The sequence below is a fragment of the Equus caballus genome, chromosome 10 (assembly GCF_041296265.1).
Source record: "Equus caballus isolate H_3958 breed thoroughbred chromosome 10, TB-T2T, whole genome shotgun sequence".
NCBI classification, from domain to species: domain Eukaryota; kingdom Metazoa; phylum Chordata; class Mammalia; order Perissodactyla; family Equidae; genus Equus; species Equus caballus.
In genome coordinates, this window is record NC_091693.1 from 26735969 (window position 1) to 26756681 (window position 20713).

The 20713-nt window shown below is 44.2% G+C and overlaps 1 protein-coding gene and 1 non-coding gene across 2 annotated transcripts; both read left to right on the plus strand.

Annotated features, from left to right (window-relative positions):
• The first annotated feature begins 9459 nt into the window (after positions 1-9459).
• Positions 9460-17001, plus strand: LOC138915669 (uncharacterized). Its single transcript, XM_070222796.1, has 4 exons — positions 9460-9552; positions 10171-10973; positions 11818-11944; positions 12925-17001. The coding sequence occupies exons 1-2, from the start codon at positions 9460-9462 to the stop codon at positions 10960-10962; spliced, it is 885 nt and encodes a 294-aa protein (XP_070078897.1). The 3' UTR covers positions 10963-10973; positions 11818-11944; positions 12925-17001.
• MIR9089-1 (microRNA mir-9089-1) lies at positions 13705-13819 on the plus strand. The gene has a single exon (NR_128112.1). It is a non-coding gene; the product is annotated as a microRNA mir-9089-1 (primary transcript).
• Positions 17002-20713: the final 3712 nt, after the last annotated feature.

Consider the following 20713-nt stretch of genomic DNA (forward strand, 5'->3'; position numbering starts at 1 on the left):
ATGTTCCATGGGTGCTTGAAAGGATGTATATTCTGTTGTTGGGTGGCGTGTTCTATAAATGTCTGTGAGGTTCTGTTGGTCAATGGTGTTATTCAGGTTTTCTCTGCCATTGCTGATTTTCTTTCTAATGTTTCTGTCAATCACTGAAAGAGAAGCATTGAAATTCCAAACTGTAATTGTGGAATTGTCTATTTTTCCTTTTACTTCTATTACCTTTGTGTATTTGACTGTTTTCTTGTTTGGTGTATATACGTTTATGATTGCCATATTTTCTTGGTCATTGTATGTTTCCTTATCATGATGTAACTAACATCCCTCTTTGTCCCTGTTAATTTTCTTGGCTCTAAAGTATTCTTTATCTGATATTATAGCCACTTATGCATTTTTATTAATATTTGCATGGGTTATCTTTGTCCATCTCTTACTTTGCCCATCTCTTATTTTCAACCTACTTATATTGTCATATTTGAGGTCAATTTTTTGTAGATAGCATATAGAGGTGTCCTGCTCCCCCCACCTTTTGACAATATCTGTCTTTTAATTGGTATATTAGACCATTTATATTTATAGTAGTCATTGCCATATTGGGACTAAATATGCCATTTTTCTTTTACTTTTTAATTTTTCCTGTGTTCCTTGTTCCTATTTTACTGTTTTAGTGTGTGTGTGTTTAGGGGGAGGTGGTTCTTTGTCTTCTTTTAGGTACATGAACATTTTTTAGAATTCAATTTTGATTCATGTATGGTGTTTTGGGGTATATGTCTTTGTATGGGATTTCTTTTTTTTTTTTCAAGTGGTTACTCTAGGTTTTAAACTGTGCATGTATAACTTATCACAATCTACTGTCATCAACATCTTAGCAATTTGAGTGAAGTGTAGAAACTTTACTTCTATTAGGTCCCTTTGCACTCACTATTCTTTTTTTTTTTTTTTTTGAGGAGGATTGTCCCTGAGCTAGCTTCCTCTGCCAATCCTCTTCTTTTTGCTGAGGAAGATTGGCCCTGAGCTAATATCTGTGCCCATCTTCCTCTATTTTATATGTGGGACACCTGCCACAGCATGACTTGATAAGCTGTGCTAGGTCTGCACCTGGGATCCAAACTGGCGAACCCTGGGCCGCCGAAGCACAACATGCGAACTTAACTGCTACGCCACTGGGCCAGCCCCTCACTATTCTTTTAATACAGTTGTCTTGGGTGTTTACTCTTCATCTGTTAAGGTTATAATTTTTCATTCAACTGTCAAACATTTTTAAAAGCTTGTGAGAAGAAGGGTGGTCCATTTCCCTCTATTTCATTGTTCTTCCATCCTGAAGTTTCAAGCCGCGTTCTACTAACATTTCCTTTCTGTTTGGAAAACTTCCTGTAGCCATTTTTTCAGAGTTGCTCTGCTGGTAACATATGTTCTTTGTTTTCTTTCATCTGAGAATGTCTTTATTTCTTCATTCTTGAAGGAAATTTTGTGCATTGTACTGTTCATGGTTGACAGTCCTTTTTTCAAAGTGCTTGAGAAATGTTAGGCCGCTTCCTTCAGCCCTCCACGGACGGGTTCAGATGAGAGATCTGCCATTCAAAAACCATTGTTCCCCTACAGATAGCGTGTTATTTCTCTCTAGCTGCTTTAAAAATATTTGTCTCTAGTTGTCAGAAATTTAATTATGTTGTGTCCTGGTTTAGAATTTTTTTTGTTTGTCATGTTTGGGGTTTGTTGAGGTTTTTGAATCTGTAGGTGTATGCCTGTTGCCAATTTTGGGAAATTTTCAGTCTTTGTTTCTTCCAGTATTATTTTTAGACTGACCCTCTATCTCCTTTCTTTCTGGGACTTCAGTAACATGAAGGTTAGATCTCTTTTTTTTTTCTTTTTTCTGTTTTATTGTCCCACAGGTCCCTGAGGCTCTGCTTTGGTTTGGTTTGGTTTGGTTTTTAATTTTTCCTGTCTGCTTTATGTCTGTTCAGATTGAGTAATTTCTGTTGACCTCTCTTTGGGGAGGGGAGCAAGGAGTGGAATACCAACTACTGTCATTGCTTCTGGGTGGGGTTGGAAGGTTAGCTCCCTCACCGGGCCTTCATGACACTATCCTGGAAGTGAAAGAGAACTGTTGTTACCTTGGACCACCTCCTTCTGCCCTGCTACTGGGTGAGGGTGAGAGTTTAGCTCTGCCACCCGTGGAAAGGGAAGGAACATGTGGGCTTCTCTGTTATGGTTGTCCAAATGTGGGGCAGAAGCAGGAGAGGAGGATTGAAAGCTAGAAACAATCCAACATCAAAAGTAGAGTCAGACTGTGATATTGTACATTTGGTTGGCTGGTTGAATTGGAAAGGCCCAAGCCTTGTTTACAGGTGGATGGATCACCTTGATATTTGGGGGGTAAGCTGCAAATGAGCTGATGCCGCATCACATCCCACCTAGAGGGGCCCTAAAGGACATTGGTGTGGAGAAATCCTCTTCATGGCCAGATCTTGGACAAGTACAATTGAGTGTCACTTTTGTTTTGGGAGAAGTGGCTCAAGTAAGGATATATGTGCCCTTTGTGGCAAATGGCTTGTCTGGTTGTTCAGAGGCACTGAAGAATCAAGATGGGCAGACGAGTGACAAGTTTGTATGGACCAGCGGCATGAGGTTCCTGGAGAGAGTGCAAAATGAGTGGATGTTTATGTCCCGCGTCAGTGCCTGCAAGAAGACCCCCGTTGCAGAGGAGAAGGGGAGGGGAGCAGAGGAGTTGAGACTGGCCAGGCTCAGTCCTCTGCATTCCCAGTCTTTGCACTCTAGGGATGTAGACACAGTAGCTATGGTGGCAGGAATGAAGGTTTTGAATGGGCCCAACAACATGGCATCCCACGTGCCACAACTGAAATAGCCACTTCCCTTTCTGAATGTCTAACCTGCCAGTTACAAAGACCAACACTGAGATCATGATACGATACAATCTCTAGGAGACCAAACTGCCACTTGGTGGTAGATTGTTTACGTCAGATCTGTTCCCTCCTGGAGGGGGCACTGACTCATCCTTACTGGGATTGATACTGTTTCTGCATGTGCTAGTAACTTCCCTGCCAACAGGGCCTCTAGACACCATTATAACAGTGTATTAACTACTTGATCCACCAGCACTGTTGCTGGCCATCACCCTGGAGATGAATCACTGTGTAGACACAAATGGCTTGAGGTCTTGCACGGGAGGTCTATAGCCAACACTGTTGAGATCTTGCTCCACATAACCCACTTTCCAGGTCTTATCAAAGGACCTCTAGGGGCTGGCCCCATGGCCGAGTGGTTAAGTCTGCGTGCTCCACTGCAGGCAGCCCACTGTTTTGTTGATTCAAATCCTGGGCGCGGACGTGGCACTGCTCATCAAACTACGCTGAGGCAGCGTCCCACATGCCACAACTAGAAGGACCCACAACGAAGAATATACAACTATGTACTAGGGGGCTTTGGGGAGAAAAAGGAAAAAAATAAAATCCAAAAAAAAAAAAAAAAGACCTCTAGCAGGGTGGAGCCAGCTTTGTCCTCGGCATCAACCTGCTCCCTGATGGAAATTGTACGGCCTTCCCCACCCCATCTCACCGCCCACTTCACTCCTGTCCATCCTGAGGTCACTTCTCAGGTAAACCCCCCATACCCCAGTAATCATCTCACAGTTTTCTGTCAAAATACCGGAAGTAAGAAATTCTATTGTCACATTTTCTTCCCATTAATCAGCTCCTCCGATTATCATTCTTCCCACTCCCACTTCTGTGGATTATTACTTCATACTACTTTCCTGAAAGATCTCCCTTTTTTGCCCCATTCTGTGGGACTTGCCATACGAGGCCCTAAACCTAGATTAGTCATAAGCCCCACATTTTCTGAGCTGATTCAGGCTGTTGGGGAATTCTCGAGAGAACTGAACCCCCATCTCCACCACCCCACAAACCTCTCCCTGCTCAGTCCCAAGTACTTTCGCTGATTTCAGCATCATTTGGCCTCCTCTCAGGGTTCCAGTTTTGTGTTTATAGCTTGAACATACTCAGTTGTGCTACCAAAGGAAAGGCCAAATACTTGCCCTGATCATCATGTCTTCTGATTGGTGTTCTTGAAGCAGCTCTTCTCGGCACAGGTAAAAGCCTAGATGCTCATAAAGTATCCATAAAGGATCCAGCTTCTCAGATGCCCACTATTTTCTGGCCTTGTCATCACCATCTGGAACTCCACTGCTCTTCACTGATTAAAGGAACTGGAGATGAAATTTTCTGTGTTAGTCTTCCAAAATTGTGGTAGCCCCTGGATACATTTGCCCAGGAACTCCATGCTGGCCCCTCACTGTGGCTCTCTACAACTTGCCCCTTGTGATAGTCATATTTTCAGCCTATAAAATATGTCACATGTCAGGTTATCTTCCCTCAGCCTGCCCCCCAACATTCTCACCTAGTGTAAAAGAAATTCAAAATTGTTGTTGCTTTCTTGCATGTTATCTTGACATTTCCTCCCTTGTTCTTTTGGAGAAAATGTAGGGGAGTATCTGAGGTGCATCGCTGAGTTACCTCAAACTTTAATTAAATATTCCTTGTGAATTGAAGTATAATTTGTATTCAAGTTTTTTGAAGTATAATTTGTATTCAATAATAATCTCTCTTTTAAGGGTATATTTTGGTGAATTTTGACACATATATATACAATTTTGTGACCACTACCACCATCGAGATGTGAAATATTTCCATCACCTCAAAATGTTCCGTCATGCAAACTCCTCTCCCAAAATTGTAGAGATTTTCTTTTTCTACATTTTTGCCTTTTTTAGAATGTGAAGTGAATGGAATCATTCAACATGTGGCCTTTTTTCCCCTGATATTTTCACTTGGTGTATTGGCTTTGAGATTCATTTGTGTTTTTCCTTGTTTCTTCCTTTCCTAGCTGAGTTCTGTTTTGTTTTCTGGATATGCTACATTTTGTTCCTTCATTAACCAGTTCATGGAAAACTTTTACAAGTTTTTGGCTTAGGTGAATAAAACTGCCATGAATATTTGCAACAGGTATTTAGATGGAGACATTTTAACTAGTCTCATGTAAATATTTAGGAGGAGAACTGTTGTGCCGTGCGTATATATATATTTCCCTATAGAGGAAACTGCAATTGTTTTCCAAAATGGCTGGATTAATTTGTATTGGCCACTACGATGCATGAGAGTTCCAGTTGTTTTGCATCCTCATCAGCACCTGGTATTTTCAGTCTTTTTAATTTTAGCAATTCTAGCAAATGTGTAGTTATCCTATTGTAGTTTTAAATGGCATTGCTGGAATGACTGATGGTATTGAGCATCTTTTCATGTGTTCATTAATCATATCTTTAGTTATTTATCCAAACCTTTGTGTTTTTGTTCTTAAGATTGAACTGGAAGAATTTGTTTTATTTTCTTCTTTTTTAATATTGTGGATGCTAGTCTTTTATCAGATATGTATTTTGAAAATAGTTTTTCTCAGTCATTGGCTTGTCTTTTTATTTTCTTAGTGATCTTTTGAAGAGTAGATGTTTTTAAAGATTTTATTTTTTTCCTTTTTCTCCCCAAAGCCCCCCGTACATAGTTGTATGTTCTTAGTTGTGGGTCCTTCTAGTTGTGGCATGTGGGACGCCGCCTCAGCGTGGCTTGATGAGCAGTGCCATGTCCACGCCCAGGATTCGAACCGACGAAACACTGGGCCGCCTGCAGCAGAGCGCGCGAACTTAACCACTCGGCCGCAGGGCTGGCCCCAAAGAGTAGATGTTTTTAATCCTGGTGTAACCCAAAATTTATTTTTCCTTTTATGTATTCTTTTGTGTACTATCTAACTAATTAGAGTTTGTCCAACCCATAGTTGCAAAGCTTTGATTTTCGCTTCCTCTAGGCATTTTATGGTTTTAGTTCTTATGTGGTGGTCCAGGACCCATCTTGAGTTAATGTTTATATATGATCTGAGATAAGGATCTTATATTATTTTTAAACATGCTATATTTTATAACCAAGCAAGTCACTTTGGGGGTATACCCATTAGAAATGAGTGCTTTCTTACACCAAAATACATACACACAAAGGTTGATAACAATTTCATAATAACCAAGAACTGGAAATAATGCAAATGACAGTCATCTATAAGCTGCTTACCTAAATTTTGAAAGTCATTAAATGGAAGAAAACAGATTAAACCTGCTGCTTTCAGGGCCGGCCCGGTGGCACAGCAGTTAAGTGCGCACATTCTGCTTTGGCGGCCCAGGGTTCCCTGGTTCGGATCCTGGGTTCAGACATGGCACCACTTGGCAAGCCATGCTGTGGTAGGCGTCCCACATATAAAGTAGAGGAAGGGCCGGCCCCGTGGCCGAGTGGTTAAGTTCATGCTCTCTGCTTTGGCAGCCCAGGGTTTCGCCAGTTCGAATCCTGGGCACAGACATGGCACCGCTCATTGGGCCACGCTAAGGCGGCATCCCACGTACCACAACTAGAAGGACCCACAACTAGAAATATACAACTATGTACTAGGGGGCTTTGGAGAGAAAAAGGAAAAGGAAAATCTTTAAAAAAATAAAGTAGAGGAAGATGGGCATGGATGTTAGCTCAGGGCCAGTCTTCCTCAGCAAAAAGAGGATTGGCAGCAGATGTTAGCTCAGGGCTAATCTTCCTCAAAACAAAACAAAACAAAACAAAGCTGCTGCTTTCGTGCAACAACATGGATGAATTTCATAGAAAAAAGTACTTTGAGTGGCAGTGTATGTCAAACGCAAAGTAGTAAATACTCTAGAATTCTATAGAAAAGTTCATAACCAGGAAAACCTAATACATGGCAACAAAGGACACAATAATGGTCACATTTGTGCAGTATTAACTGAAGGGAGGCAGATCTGTGCCTGAGAAGCTACTGGGAATATTCTCTGTGCGGCGGGGGCTTACATGGGAAACAGGTGTAAGTAGTCTTCGAGCCCCGCTCTTGAGGTTTGTCCACTTAATCTCACTGAATTACACATGTATGAAAAAGGGAAAAAAGATTAATAAATTAATACTAGTGCACCCCCATTAAAAATTAGTACATAGCAGTCTTTGGGCACCCTGTGTGAGCCTCCAGATTGCAGATTCCGTCCTCCTCGCCTCCTCTTACTTTTCTTTGTAGGTTGACACCTTAAGTGTGTATCACTAATAGTAACTATTATATTTTGTTTGATTTTGAAATTTATGTGAATGGAATAATGCTTAATATATGCTTTTTAGTATTACCTGGATATATTATCCTGTGATTTTTAAAGCTTTTTGAGATGAACATAAACCTAATGATCATCCTTTACTTATAGTATGTATGTTAAAAGGTATTCCTTTACTGGTATTCTTTTTAATGGAATTCCTTAATTGCATCTCATGAGAGTATGTAGAGATATTATTATTTTTGGTAGGTTGTAAAGCAAAGCTTCAAATTGAATATCCTATAATAATTTATTTTTTTCTGTAATAATTTAAAAACAACAAAATTATGCCTTGAATAATAGAACTTGAGCACTTTAAACGACCACAGAGACCCCCTCAATGTAATGATGAGAAAACGGAGGTGCAGAGAAGTCAGACAATGAGCCCAAGCCCATACTCTTAAGGGCAGACCCTATCTGTGTCTGATAACTTGTTGGAGTTCTGTCCATTAGGCTCCTTATAAAGGCCTATCAGATCAGCACGGAGCTGTCAGTATTTTCAAAGAACATATCCTCCGGGTTTGATTGTCTTTGCTTCCCTCTCACATGGGACATTTAGTATTTTGTAGTTTAGTTTCCAAGCACATCTTTACGTTTTTTCAGGTATCTTCTGTTACTGATCTCTATCCTGAGTGCATTCTCTGTTTTATTTCATTCTATGCCAAGTTAAAGAGATTTTTTTATGGTCCTATATATTGTCGGTTTCATACACATTCAATTTGTGCTGAAAAGGAAACATACTGCAGTTGGTGTCTACACTTCTGCATGTGTCTATCGGGCCAGATTTTCCCATCTTGGTGTGTGCATCTACCTTAGCAATGTTATTCCTGCCTTTTAAAAATCAGTTACTGAGATAACATATTAAAATATGCCAGTTTGTTTATAGGTTTAACTATTCTTATAATAAAATTTTTTATGTAACTTGAAATGATGTTAAAAATTGTATACAAAATTGAAAGTATGTCTTCCTGCCTATGTTTCCTTCCTATTTTTCAGATACAAATATACATTTTTGTGTGTTTTTGTTTAAAATTATAAGGTATATATTTTCCAAACTTTTATTGCATCTCTTTCTGTAACATTATATCCTAGAAGTGTGACTTGCAAACTGAATATTGCTGGATATTTTTCAGCTCACCAAAATCTACTGATGACTAATTGAAACTTTTACTCCATGCTCATTTAGTGTGATAGCTGGTACATTTGGGTTAATATGCATCTTCCTATTTTGTGCTTATTTTTGCTTCAGTTCTATTTCTTGTACTTACTTTTAAAAATTGGTATAGATTATTTACATTCGAAACGTTGCTTTTAGTTGGGAATGTAGATACTCCTATTTTATTAATGTTTGAGCTAAAAATAACATGTCTTTAACTTAACGGAGTATAGAATTAATACCTTCACTCTCCTCTTGCACAAGATAAGGGGTATTATTGAGGATTGCATGAGAGGTGATTCTCTCACTCTGCTCGGCAGGAGACACTGTTGATGTTTTATGCAGGTAATGAAAATAATCCACAGACGCATCCTTCTCTTGGATCTTCCTTCCTTCTATTGCTGCAGACCTTTCACTGGGATCACTTTCCTTCGGACTTAAGTGAAAACTTTAGGATTCACTTTGTGTGGGTTAGTTTTCTACCACAGTTCTCATTTTTGGCCTCTTATAGTCTTATTTCATGCTCTTTCTTGACAAATGCACTTGTTCAGTACAGAATCTATGTGGTGGTCATTCCTCCAGCACCTTCAGTATGTCCTTCTGCTTTGTCCTTGACCCACTATATGTGGTGTGTGAGTAGATAGGATGTATTTTGTGTTGATAGTTTCCTGGTGTTAAGGAAAAGTATTTGAACATAATGCAAAGGACAAGACACCCTAGAGATTGTAACAGCGAGATGGGCTCAGTGATTAGATGGGATTTTGTGTTGTTGGAATAATAAAAGGGTGGCAGTGTAGAATACATAGGGGAAATAATGAAATATGTGGTGACCAAATTGGTAGATTGTGATGTAAACTGGCTGGATGCTTACCAATCCCATTTTCTCTTTCTGGATAACTGGGAGGACAGCATGTCCCAGCTTTCCTTACCTTTAATTTGGGACCATGTGAGATGTGGCCAATTGAATCACGCAGAAGTGATTGTGAAGTTGTGTCTTGTTACTGCATTGTTCACCATTCCGGGGATGGCCCCACTGGTTCTAGATTTCACACCTCACCAGGATTTAGTGCTCCCTCAGGGCTGCAGGCTCAAGTGATGGGCTGATGGTGATGGTGTTTCGATGAGGACAGGACCTGAGGATCTGAAGCCTCTGAGCTTCAGGCTGGGCCATCTTGTGATCATCTATTTACATCTGGGCCCAGCTGCCCTGCGGGTCAGAAAGGGAGGACAGGAGGAGAGAGAGATCCTGATTACTTGAACTAGACGACATGTCATCTTATGTCACAAACTTTAAACCATGTCATGTCTACTCTCCACTTAGGCCTGAGGGCAGTTACTCCTGATGTTCCCAAGGTCTGAATCCTGTAGGCTGCAATACTGCATCTCTTGGGCAACATGCCTACCTGTAGTTTAAGAAAACCTCCTGCTGCGCTGTTTAAAAAAATAACTAAATAAGCCAAATGGTGCATATAAATGGGTGCTTTTATGTGAAACAATTAATACGAGTCATATTTTTGATAAATGATGCCAAGGATCTTGCAAAGAGGCATCTCCAACATAGCCTCCCACACAGTGTAAGTGAAGGCATTGTGATGTTAATGATAACGACAGTGATGATAATAGCTCTTACTTACTGAGTACTAACTATCTAATAGGCATTTCATGTAAATTCCCATGATGGACTTAGTATTTCCCATTCTAGTCACAGAAGAGCCATGGTTCTCAAACTTGAGTGAGCTGCAGAAGGATTCCTTAAAGCACAGAGTGCTGAGCCCCCCGCAGTTGGATTCTCTAGGCCTGAGAGGGTCCACAAAGCTTGCATTCCTAGCAGGTTCCCAGGTCCCGCGGATGCACGCCTCCTGAGGGCGGGACCTTGCCCCCGCGCCCACGGAAATGTGAGCTCTTTTCTGTAAGAGGAAGCGAAGCGCCGCCCCGGTGCCTGGAAATCTGGAGCGTTATTTCCTGGTCGGTTCTAGCGGAGCCGCTTGGCCGTTGCCGTGGAGAAGGGAAGGGGTGCAGGCGCGTGCGCACAGGTGGCGCCCAAACTACACTACCCAGGAGGTGGTGCTCCGCGCTTCCGCCCGAGCGGGTGGCCAATGACGGCCCAGGAGGCGCATTTCCTGCGGTGTTGGGCGGGGCTTCCGCTATCGCTGCAGCGGGACATCCTTCCGGGAGCGGTGGCTGGTTGGACCACGACCACGTGGACTGGAGCGCCGCGCGGTGGCCGCTTCTGTGCGGCCGAGCTGGGAAAGAGAGTGACGTGGCGGAGGCCACCGCCGCGCCTGGTGCAAGCCGTGCCCCCTGGCCCCCGCTCCATTCCCCTGGGACTGTGCCCCCGACTGTGGGACAGCTCCCCTCGCGCCTCGTGTCTGCCAGGCGCCGCCGGGACCGCGCGTTCGCCCAGGCCTCAGCTCCTGCGCTCCGTCGCTGCGGCCCCGAAGGCGGCGGCCTGCGCCCTGTGAGCCTTCGGCACCATTTTCTAGCCGGGCTGCGAGCGCAACACGCAGCCAGAGACGACCCCGCCCAGGCTGAGCCCTCGGGACCCGCCCTGGTCGCCCGCCTCTCAGGGTTCCGCTCAGCCCTCCAGGTCCCGGGCCGTTGGCGGAGGCGGCAGCACCGATGAATCCGGCGCAGGTGAGTGGAGGGTCGCCCAGGGCCTCACCCTCTCCCACTGTCATGGCTAGCACTCCTCGTTAGAGCTGATGGTGGCGTCCTGGGACTCCACGTTTCCTTCTCCCGGCTCTTGGTCGTGCAGTTCCTGGAGGGGAGTCATCCAGGGTCCTGAGTCCAGGCCGAGGATTATATAGATAGTTTCCCGTTACTGGCAACCGATGGAATACCGTTCAGAAGGGTGTCCCAGTCTGGGGAATGGGCATGTGCAAATACTTGGAGGTGAGACTGAGTCGGGAGTGATCAGAATCTCATTGTGTCGTATGGGAACAGAGAGCAGCTGGGCAGAAGTCAGGCCTGGAACAGCAGTCTGAGGAGCTAGGCCTCCCTTTTGAAGTTTGGAGCAGAGAAGGGAGGTGATTTAACAGATTTCATTCAACAGGTCCCCTCAGCCTGCACAGTGGAGACTGTGGAAGCGACGGAGGTGGCAGGGAAACCAGGGAGGAGTGTGAACTGTGAGCCTTAAGGCCCTAGTAGTGGGGCTTGTGGGAGAAGGCTGAGCCTAGGTTTGTGTCTGGGAGGCATGGTCTAGGTGACAGGAAGAGAACTGGCCAGCAGGAGAGTGTATGGTGCCTTTCATGCCTGACCTGTAGCTTACATAGTATCTGTCTGCCCAGCCGCCTGGATCTGCTCTGGGCTGGAAGATGATCAGGGACATGAAGTGAGAGCAGGCACTAATGGTGCCAAGTGTGGTATCTCCTGTGAATTGGGAGCCTGGGGGAGAGAGGGACCAGGGAGTGGTTGTGTGAGCAGCTTGACCTGGGGAGAGAGATGCTGCCTGTCCCCTCAACTGTCCTCATCGTGGCAGGGCTGTGTGACCTTCGAGGATGTGTTCGTGTATTTCTCCCGGGAGGAGTGGGAGCTCCTTGAGGAGGCTCAGAGACTCCTGTACCGTGATGTGATGCTGGAGAACTTTGCACTTGTGTCCTCACTGGGTAAGTCTCTGTTTTAGGTATCTATTGCTAGACAGTAAATTACCCCAAAGTTTAGTGAGTTGAAAAGACAAATGTTTATTATCTCACAGTTTCTGTGGGTCAAGAATCGGGCATATCCTGCTTGGGTACCTCTCGCTAAAGGTCTTTTATGACCTTGCTGTCAGGATGTCCGGGGCTAGCTGTCTCATCTGAAGGCTCAGCAGGGGTGACTCCTTTCAAGGTCATGCACATGAGCAGGAGGCTGTTGGACTAATTAATCATTTCCTTGCTGTTTCTTGGCCAGAGCCCACCCTCAGTTTCTTGCCAAGCTGTCTTCTCCATAAGCAGGTCACAATAAGGCAGCTGATTTCCATGATCAAGAGTAAGAGACAGCATCTGAGATAGAAGCCGGGATTTTTATAACCTCTTCTCAGAAGTTCCATCCCATAATCTTTGCCATATTCTGTTCATTAAAAGAGTTTTTAGGTCCAGCCCACACTCAGCTAGGGAACATAACAACAGCATGGATCCCCGGGGTGGGTGTGATTCCCAGTCTCCTGGGCTGGGTTTTGTTCTTCCCCTTTTCCCAAGGGGCACCTGTCTCAGCCTCACAGTTCTATCATGGCATACCTCCTTTTCTTGGTTCCCTGGAGTGGGTACTTTGGGTACCAGGGCTGGGCAGCGTGAACTACCTCTGCTCCCAGAGCAGCCCCAACCACTACCCCTTAAAGCCTTGAAATGAAGGATTTGGTGGTCAGGAGTCTTGCAGTCTGTCTAACAGATCCCAGATGGCCCTGCCACTTCTAGGCTGGGTGACTGTCCAAATCCCTGAAGTTTCCAGAAATTGCAGACACTGACATGGTCACTGCTTGTGGAGAACACTGAGTTGTTCCTGCAAGACCCTCTTCCAAGATTCTTTGTTTAATATTTAATTTTCTTCTCTGTAGAAGGGGTCTCCCTGGGTCACTGCTGGCCACTCACCAGCTCTTCTTTCACCATAGGGCTTGCAGTGTCCAGGTCTCATGTAGTTACCCAAATGGGGCTGGAGGGGAGCCCAGGGTGCCTCAGAAGGTAGACACAGCCTCAGCCACAGCAAAGAAGACCTGGACGAGGCCTGGTGAGTGGAAACTTTGGAAGCAGTCACATCGGTGCTGGCTTCACATTACACCAGTAACTTGTCCTGTGTTTACTGATGTTGTGGGGCCAAGCCCAGAAGCTAGTATCATCCCACTTGTCTTTCCGCATTTTTAGTGTTTTGCTCACTTGTCATTTCCACTCTGATCTAGGTTCCTGTTAGTCCCCCACCCTTCTAGTCTCTCCAGCTTATGTCTTATTTTCTGCATCGTCCATGCAGGTCTCTACAATATTGGCTTTCATTTAACGTGTCATGAGACACATGTGTATCCTTAAATTTTCCTTGAACACTGACTATTGCATCCAGGCAGGTTTTTCTGCCCTGGACAGACCCTTTTGCACAGCACTCACGTGTGACAAGGAACCAAGGCCTTGGCAGGAAACAGTTGGTGGAGGAGTGATTTGGAGACTGTGCTCCTCCTCCTTACACTGTACCCTGTCCTTGTCCCTTCTGCCCTCTGACGTCTCCTCCATTCCATGACCTTTCGAGGCCCGCAGTACACAGCAGCCCTTCCTCGTGCTGAGTCTAGCTCCCTTATTCTGCCAAAAGTGCCACGGGCTAATCCCTGGTCGTATCAGACACACATTGGTTATGGGATGCCATTTGCCACCAGTTAGACACTCGCTTCACCGGCATTTATCTTCCATCAGCTTGTTGGCAGGAGTGGAGGATGAGGATCCACCTTCTGAGCAGGGTCTTTCTGTGGGTGTGTCACAGACAAGAACTCCCAGGGTGGGTCCTTCCACCCAGATGGCTCAGCCCTGTGGCATGTGCAGCCTGGTCTTGAAAGACACTTTTGCACCTGGCTGAGCCACAGGGACACCATGTGGCAGCACCCGTACACCACCGTATGAATGATTTGGAGAGACTTCTGGTTCAGTGTAAACCTTGACCAGGTGCAGAAGCAGCAGAGTGGAGAGAAATTCCTCAGAAGGGAGAAGGGCCAGGCCTCGTTGCAGAGCTCCATTGAAGGCCACATGAAGAGCTACACACCCACGTGTCAGAGAAGGCCTTCACTCACAGGGTGGGTCCCAAGAGCTTCCTGGTTGACTCTGGATTTGTCCAGCACCAGGCCCCTCACAGTGGGGAGAAGCCACACAGAGCACTGAGTGTGGGGAGGCCTTTCTGTGCTGGCGTCACTGACGGGCCCTTTTGTGTAGCGGATTCTGTTAGGCGAGAAAGTACAACCTGAGACCATAAAGCCTCCCACCTCTCAGCTGCCCTTATTGGAAGGAGCCTCGTTCCAGGGGCAGTTCACTCACAGTCTCAAGGGACTCCTGGTCGGGGTGAGCCAGGGAACAAAGAGGGCCAGATGCAGGAAGGGCGCTTGAGCCCAGGACAGTTTCCCACAAGTTATCCCACAAGGAGAGTCTCCCCGGGAAGACGCGCTCTGAACGCAGTGGTGTGGGGACAGGTGATAACCCCTACTCGAGATGGTCATAGTAGCGAGGCTCCAGGGGATGCTTTTCGTGAACAGAACTCCCATGGACCAGGTGCAGCTTCCATGGTCCATGCAGGGAAGAATCTCCACAAGTGGAAGGAATGCGGGCAAGGGTTGAGCAAACGTTGGCTTGTTGTTCGACATCAGCAGACTGGGCTGACGTGAAGCCCTGTGACGGCAGTGCACGTGAGAAAGGCTTTGTCAAGCAGGCGGACCTCAGTCAACATGTGAGGATTTACACTCGGCAAAGCCATATGAGTGCCTCCAGTGTGGGAAGGCCTTCAACCACGTCAGACCTCATGCAGCACCAGCATATTGACACTGGGGAGAAGCCTCAGGAATGCAAAGAACATGGGAAAGTCTCCTGTGACAGCTCTGCTTTTGTCCAAAATAATATTTCCCACTCTAGAGAAAGTCTCTTCGAGTGCAAAACATGTGGGTAAGCCTGTTGTGACAGTGTTTTTTTCACTCATCATGTGAGGGTTCTCACGGGAGAGAAGCTCTGAGTGGAAAGGCCTTTATTCACCCTTTCTTCTTTTTCTGGCATAGCAGGATCCATGCTGGAGAAAAACCTTTAGAGTGTAAAGAACATCAGAGGGGCTGGCCCCGTGGCCGAGTGGTTATGTTTGCGTGCTCCACTTCGGCGGCCTGGGGTTTCACCGGTTCGGATCCTGGGCGCAGACGTGGCACTGTTCATCAGGTCACATTGAGGTGGCATCCCACATGCCACAACTAGAAGGACCCACAACTAAAATATACAACTATGTACTGGCGGGATTCGGGGAGAAAAATCAGAAAAAAAAAAAAAAGATGATTGGCAACAGTTGTTAGCTCAGGTGCCAATCTTTAAAAAAAAAGAATTTCAGAAAGCGTTTTGTGAGTGCTCTTCCCTAACTCCTCAATGCCTGAGGAGTCACACTGGGAAGAAACCCAGCAAATATAGTGCATGGACAGGCCTTCAGCCTTCATCCGTGCCTCACCCAGCCTTGGAGTCTTCATACTTCATACTCGGGGTCTCGTACGCTTCACAGTGTTGGAGATGTGGGGAAGCCTTTTGCAAGTGGACTTATCTCAGTCAGCATCAGAGAACTCATACTGGGGAAAGACCTTTTGAATGTAACTCCTGAGGAAAATCTTTTAGCTGTAGGAAACATCTTACTCGGCACCTGAGAAATTATACCAAAGAGAGACCCCATATGTGTCATCGCTGTGAGAAAACCTTCTGGGACAGATCATCATTTATTGTCATTTAAAGCGTCATATTGGAAATTGACAGCCTAGGACCTCGCTGTACATCCAAAACTTCCTAAGGGAGAGGAAACCAGTGGCTATTGTGCAATTACAAATTCAGCTATAGCTCCTCCCTTAGCATGCAGTGAAAAGCAGTCACAGGGATAGTAAAGAAAAAGGCATAAGGGAGGAGGAAGACAAGGAGTAGATGTAGCAGAAAAAGAACTGCATTCAGGGCCTCTTTCAGGTGGCCCTGAGAAACCCATGACAATTTGTTATCAGTTGTTTGTTGTTGGGTGGCAGGAGAGGAGCAGTGTAGGACCTCGTGCCCTCCACCTGACTTGACACACAACCTCTGCCACCCCGTGTCAGGAGAGCTGGACACTTGACAGCAGCTCTGCAAACATTTATTGAAATCCTTCTTTGTAATAAAACATTGTCTTGACCATTGAGGAGCATAAGTCTGTGATAAATGTGAATGTGAAGCCCTGATTTATGAAGCACTTAACAGCAATTAGAATACTAAAAATATTGCCTAAAATTATACCTAAGGAGCTACGGGTGCCCATGAAAGGGTATGTTCTACTGTACCACTTAAGACCATTTAAGGCTTCCATTTTTATTTTATTATTTATTCACTCTGGTTTTTTAAATTGAGTTATAATTGATAAATAACATTGTGTCGGTTTAAGCTTTACACCATATTGGTTTGATACATTTATATTCGCTATGACTGCCATTGTAGCCTTAGCCAATACATCTATTGTGTCGCAGAATTATCATTTCTTCTAGTGGTGGGAACACTTAAGATCTAGTCTCTTAGCAAGTTTAATGTTTGTAATACAGTTTTGTTGTCAGTAATTCCTAGACTATGTATTAGATCTCCAGAACGTATTTATTTACTAGTTGCCAGTACATACCCTTAAACCACACCTCTCCCATTCCCCTACCCCCGAGCCTTTGGTAACCCCCGTTCTACTCACTTTTCTTTCAAGTTCAGTTTTTTATTTTTTTCTTTTTAGATTCCACATGCAAGTGAGATCATACGGTATTTGCCTTTCTTTGTCTTGACTTACCTCCCTTAGCGTAATGTCCTCAGAGTCCATCCATGTTGTTACAAATGGCAGGGTTTCCTCTTTTCTCACAGCTGAATAGTATTCCATTGTATATATGTATACATTTCTTTTATCCATTCATTTGTTGATGGACGCTTAGGTTGTTTCACTATCTTGGCTATTGTGAATAATGCCACAATAAACATAAGTGCATATATCTTCGATATCCTGTTTTCATTTCCTTTGGCCATTTACTCCAAAGTAGGATTGCTGAATCATATGATAGTTATATTTTTAATTTTTTTAGGAACCGTCATACTGTTCTCCAAAGTGGCTGGACCGGTTTACATTCCCACCAATAGTACACATTTCTCCACATTCTCTTTTCTTCACATTCCCTTTTCTTCAGATTCTCACCAACACTTGTTATCTCTTGCCTTTTTGATGATAGCCATTCTGACAGGTGTGAGGTGATATCTCATTGTGGTTTTGATTTTCATTTCCCTGATGATTAGTGATATCGAGCACCTTTTCATGTACCTGTTGGCCATTGGTATGTCTTCTTTGGAAAAAGGTCTGTATAGTTCATCTGCCCATTTTTTTTTCTTTAATGTATGCTTTTTGGTGAGAAAGATTGCCCCTGAGCTAACATCTTTTGCCAATTTTCCTCTTTTCTTTTTCTCCCCCAGGCCCCAGCACATAGGTGTATATCATAGTTGTAGGTCATTCTAGTTCCTCTATGTGGGATGCCACCACAACATGGCTTGAGGAGCGGTGGTAGGTCCACGCCCAGGATCCTAACCAGTGAACCCTGGGCTGACCAAGCGGAGTGCACGAACTTCACCACTTGGCCATCGGGCCAGCCTCTCCTCTGCCCATGTTTTAATTGGATTTTTTTTTATTGAGTTGTACAAGTTCTTTGTAAATTTTGGATATTAACCCCTTATCTGATACATGGTGTGCAAATATTCTCTCCCGTGCCATAGGTTACCTTTTTATTTTGTTAATTGTATCCTTTGCTGTGCAGAAGCTTTTCAGTTTGATGTCCCACTTGATGCTTTTTTCTTTTGTTGTTTGTGCTTTTGGTGTAATATCCAAAAAATAGTTGCCAATACCAGTGTCACAGAGCTTCTTCACTAAGTTTTTTTCTAGGCATTCTGTGGTATCAGGTCTTATGTTTAAGACTTTGATTTTCAAGTTAATTTTCGTGAGCGGTATAAGATAGGGCTCCAATTTCATTTTTCTGCGTGGGTTATCCAATTTTCCCAGCACTGCTTGTTGAAGAGACTATCCTTTCCCCATTGGATATTCTTGGCTCCCTTGTCCAATATTAGTTGACCGGATATGTAGGGATTTAATTCTGGGCTCTCTCTTCTCTTCCTTGGTCTCTATTTTTATGCCGCTACCGTACTGGTTTCATTACCATAGCTTTGTAGTATGAAATCAGGAAGTGTGATGCTTCTGGTTTTACTCTTCTTTCTCATGACTGCTTTGGCGATTTAGGGGTCTTTTGTTGTTCCATACAAATTTACGACTGTTTTTTCTATTCCTGTGAAAAATGCCGTTGGAATTTTGATAGGGATTGTGTTGAATCTCTAGATGGCTTTGGGTAGTATGGACATATTAACGATATTAATTCTTGATCCATGAACACAAGATATCTTTCCACTTATTTGTGTCTTCAGTTTCTTTCAGCAAAGTCTTATAGTTTTCATTGTACAGATCTTTCACCTCTGGTTAAGTTTATTCCTAGGTCTTTTGTTGTTTTGGATGCTACTTTGAATGGGATAGTTTCATTTCTTTTTCAGATGCTTCATTGTTAGTGTGTAGAAATGCAACTGATTTTGTGTGTATTGATTTTATATCCTGCAACTTCACTGAAGTCATTGATTAGATCCAATGGTTTTTTAGTTTAAGTCATTGGGATTTTTCAATATATAAGGTCATATCTGCAAATAATGACAATTTTACTTTTTTCTTTCCAATTTGATGCCTTTTCTTTCTTTGTCTTATGTGATTGCTCTGGCTAGGACTTCTAGTACTATGTTAGATAAGTGGTGAGAGAGAAAATTTAATTTTCAATTAAATTTAAAAAAACCAGCAAGTCATTTCTTTGTGTTATTTTAAACATCCACCATGCTCACTTTTTCTTAATCCCAATGTACATGTTTATTTTTTCTGTATTTTCTCTGAGGCGTGATGGTGATCGTGTAGCTGTGCGGTCTTCCCTGGTGAATCCTAATTCTTTCCTCTGACTGGGTTTTTCACATGTTTTAGTCTTCACTTGAGAGTCTTCTCCAAGTCTACCTCAGAAGTTTTCTAGGGGTTGAGTTAGGGCTCAAACAAACAGTAAAACACATTCAAGTTAAATTCATGATAAACTCCACAAAACAATCGTGGATAAGGAATCTCATTGTTTACTCTGATGAGACTATGTCAGGTGTCACTATAAAGACAAGTGGTCAGGACTCACCAGGGGCATGAAGATCATGTGAAGGTGCAGCTCCGTGTGGGTTTCACGTTTACCCCCATGACCTCATTTCCAAATAAATAAATGCAGGGTGCTTTGGAATATTCCTTCTGGGATTGTCTTTGAGGGTAAATGCTGAACTACGTGTGATGATCGTTGTTACCACCTGTTAAAAAATACATTGTGCATTTTTTTAATATAATCACAGCCTCACTTTGAGCCCTCCTCAGAGTTTTGTCAATGAGCACAGGTGTAGTTTTGCATCACTGTTGTGGACTGAAAGCATTCTGTGGTGCTTTACCACATTTCGTTATCTTGCATGTACTTCTTAATGAGTAAGTAGTCACAATACTTATAATTTTTTAATGACAGCACACACAGTTTTCTATTTGGGAAAAAGAGTTTCCTCTCAAGTACTCCTCCCTCCTTTATCCTCTCTCAGGAGGGCTTGTCTGTGCAGTGACTGTGGCTTACCTGTAGCTGAGCTCCTGGGTCTGTAAGGGTCGATGAAACCCTTTGCTACAGAGGACATTTCTTACCACACCTGGGAGCTCTTCAGTATAACACAGCACATTCAGAGCCCTGGGCCTACATTTGTCCCAAAGCCATGTGACATGCCGTCCGGAGGATGAAGGACTTGGGTTTGTTCCGACATGTCCCATGTCTCACCATCTGGTCTTCACTTCCATGTTCAGTCAGAGGGGCCAGCTATGAGTTTGCCACCATTTGGGCAAGAGGGATGAGATCCCGTCCTTCGTTCCCATGGCATACCATGAGGAGTTGAGACACATGGGTGACTGAGATGTGGGCCCTGCTCTTGAGTTTGTCTCATGTGGAGAACATGTTAAATGAAGCACTAGCAATAAAGTAATTGTTGCTTTGACAGAAATGTGTCTGGTGACCCTGGCAATACAGAAGACAGAAGGATTGAAATGCAGGGATGTGAGGCGAGGTGTGGAGGGGGCAGAGTGACGTAGCGGCTGAGAGCTTGGAGTTGGGAGTGATTGGGATTCCAGCCTGTCTGCACTGGGCCATCCCCAGCCACGTGACCTTGGTCATGTCACTTATCCCTGAAGTTCCGTGTCTTTGTGTGGAAAATGAGAAGATGAACATTGAATTAAGGCACAGAAAGCAGAGCAGACAAAAGCAAGATGTAGTATCATGCAGCCCTCTGAAGGATGCGGGATCTCCAGGCAGGGTCAGAGTTGGAGGACATCTCCAGCAAAGGTAACAGCGTGTGTCAAGGTGCAGAGAGTGATGAGAGCATGGTCGGTGCAGGAACCAGAGGAAGGCCACTGGGGCTGTGGTGGGGAGAGTGGTGGGCAGTGAGATGGAGCAGGGCAGGGCGAGATGAGGAATTGGGTTTTGTGCTCATTCAGTTTGAGAGGTCTACCAGACGTCTAAGAGGAAATGTTGATGTCCAGGAGAGCATTCAGGTGTGCAGATCTGTGGCGCCAGT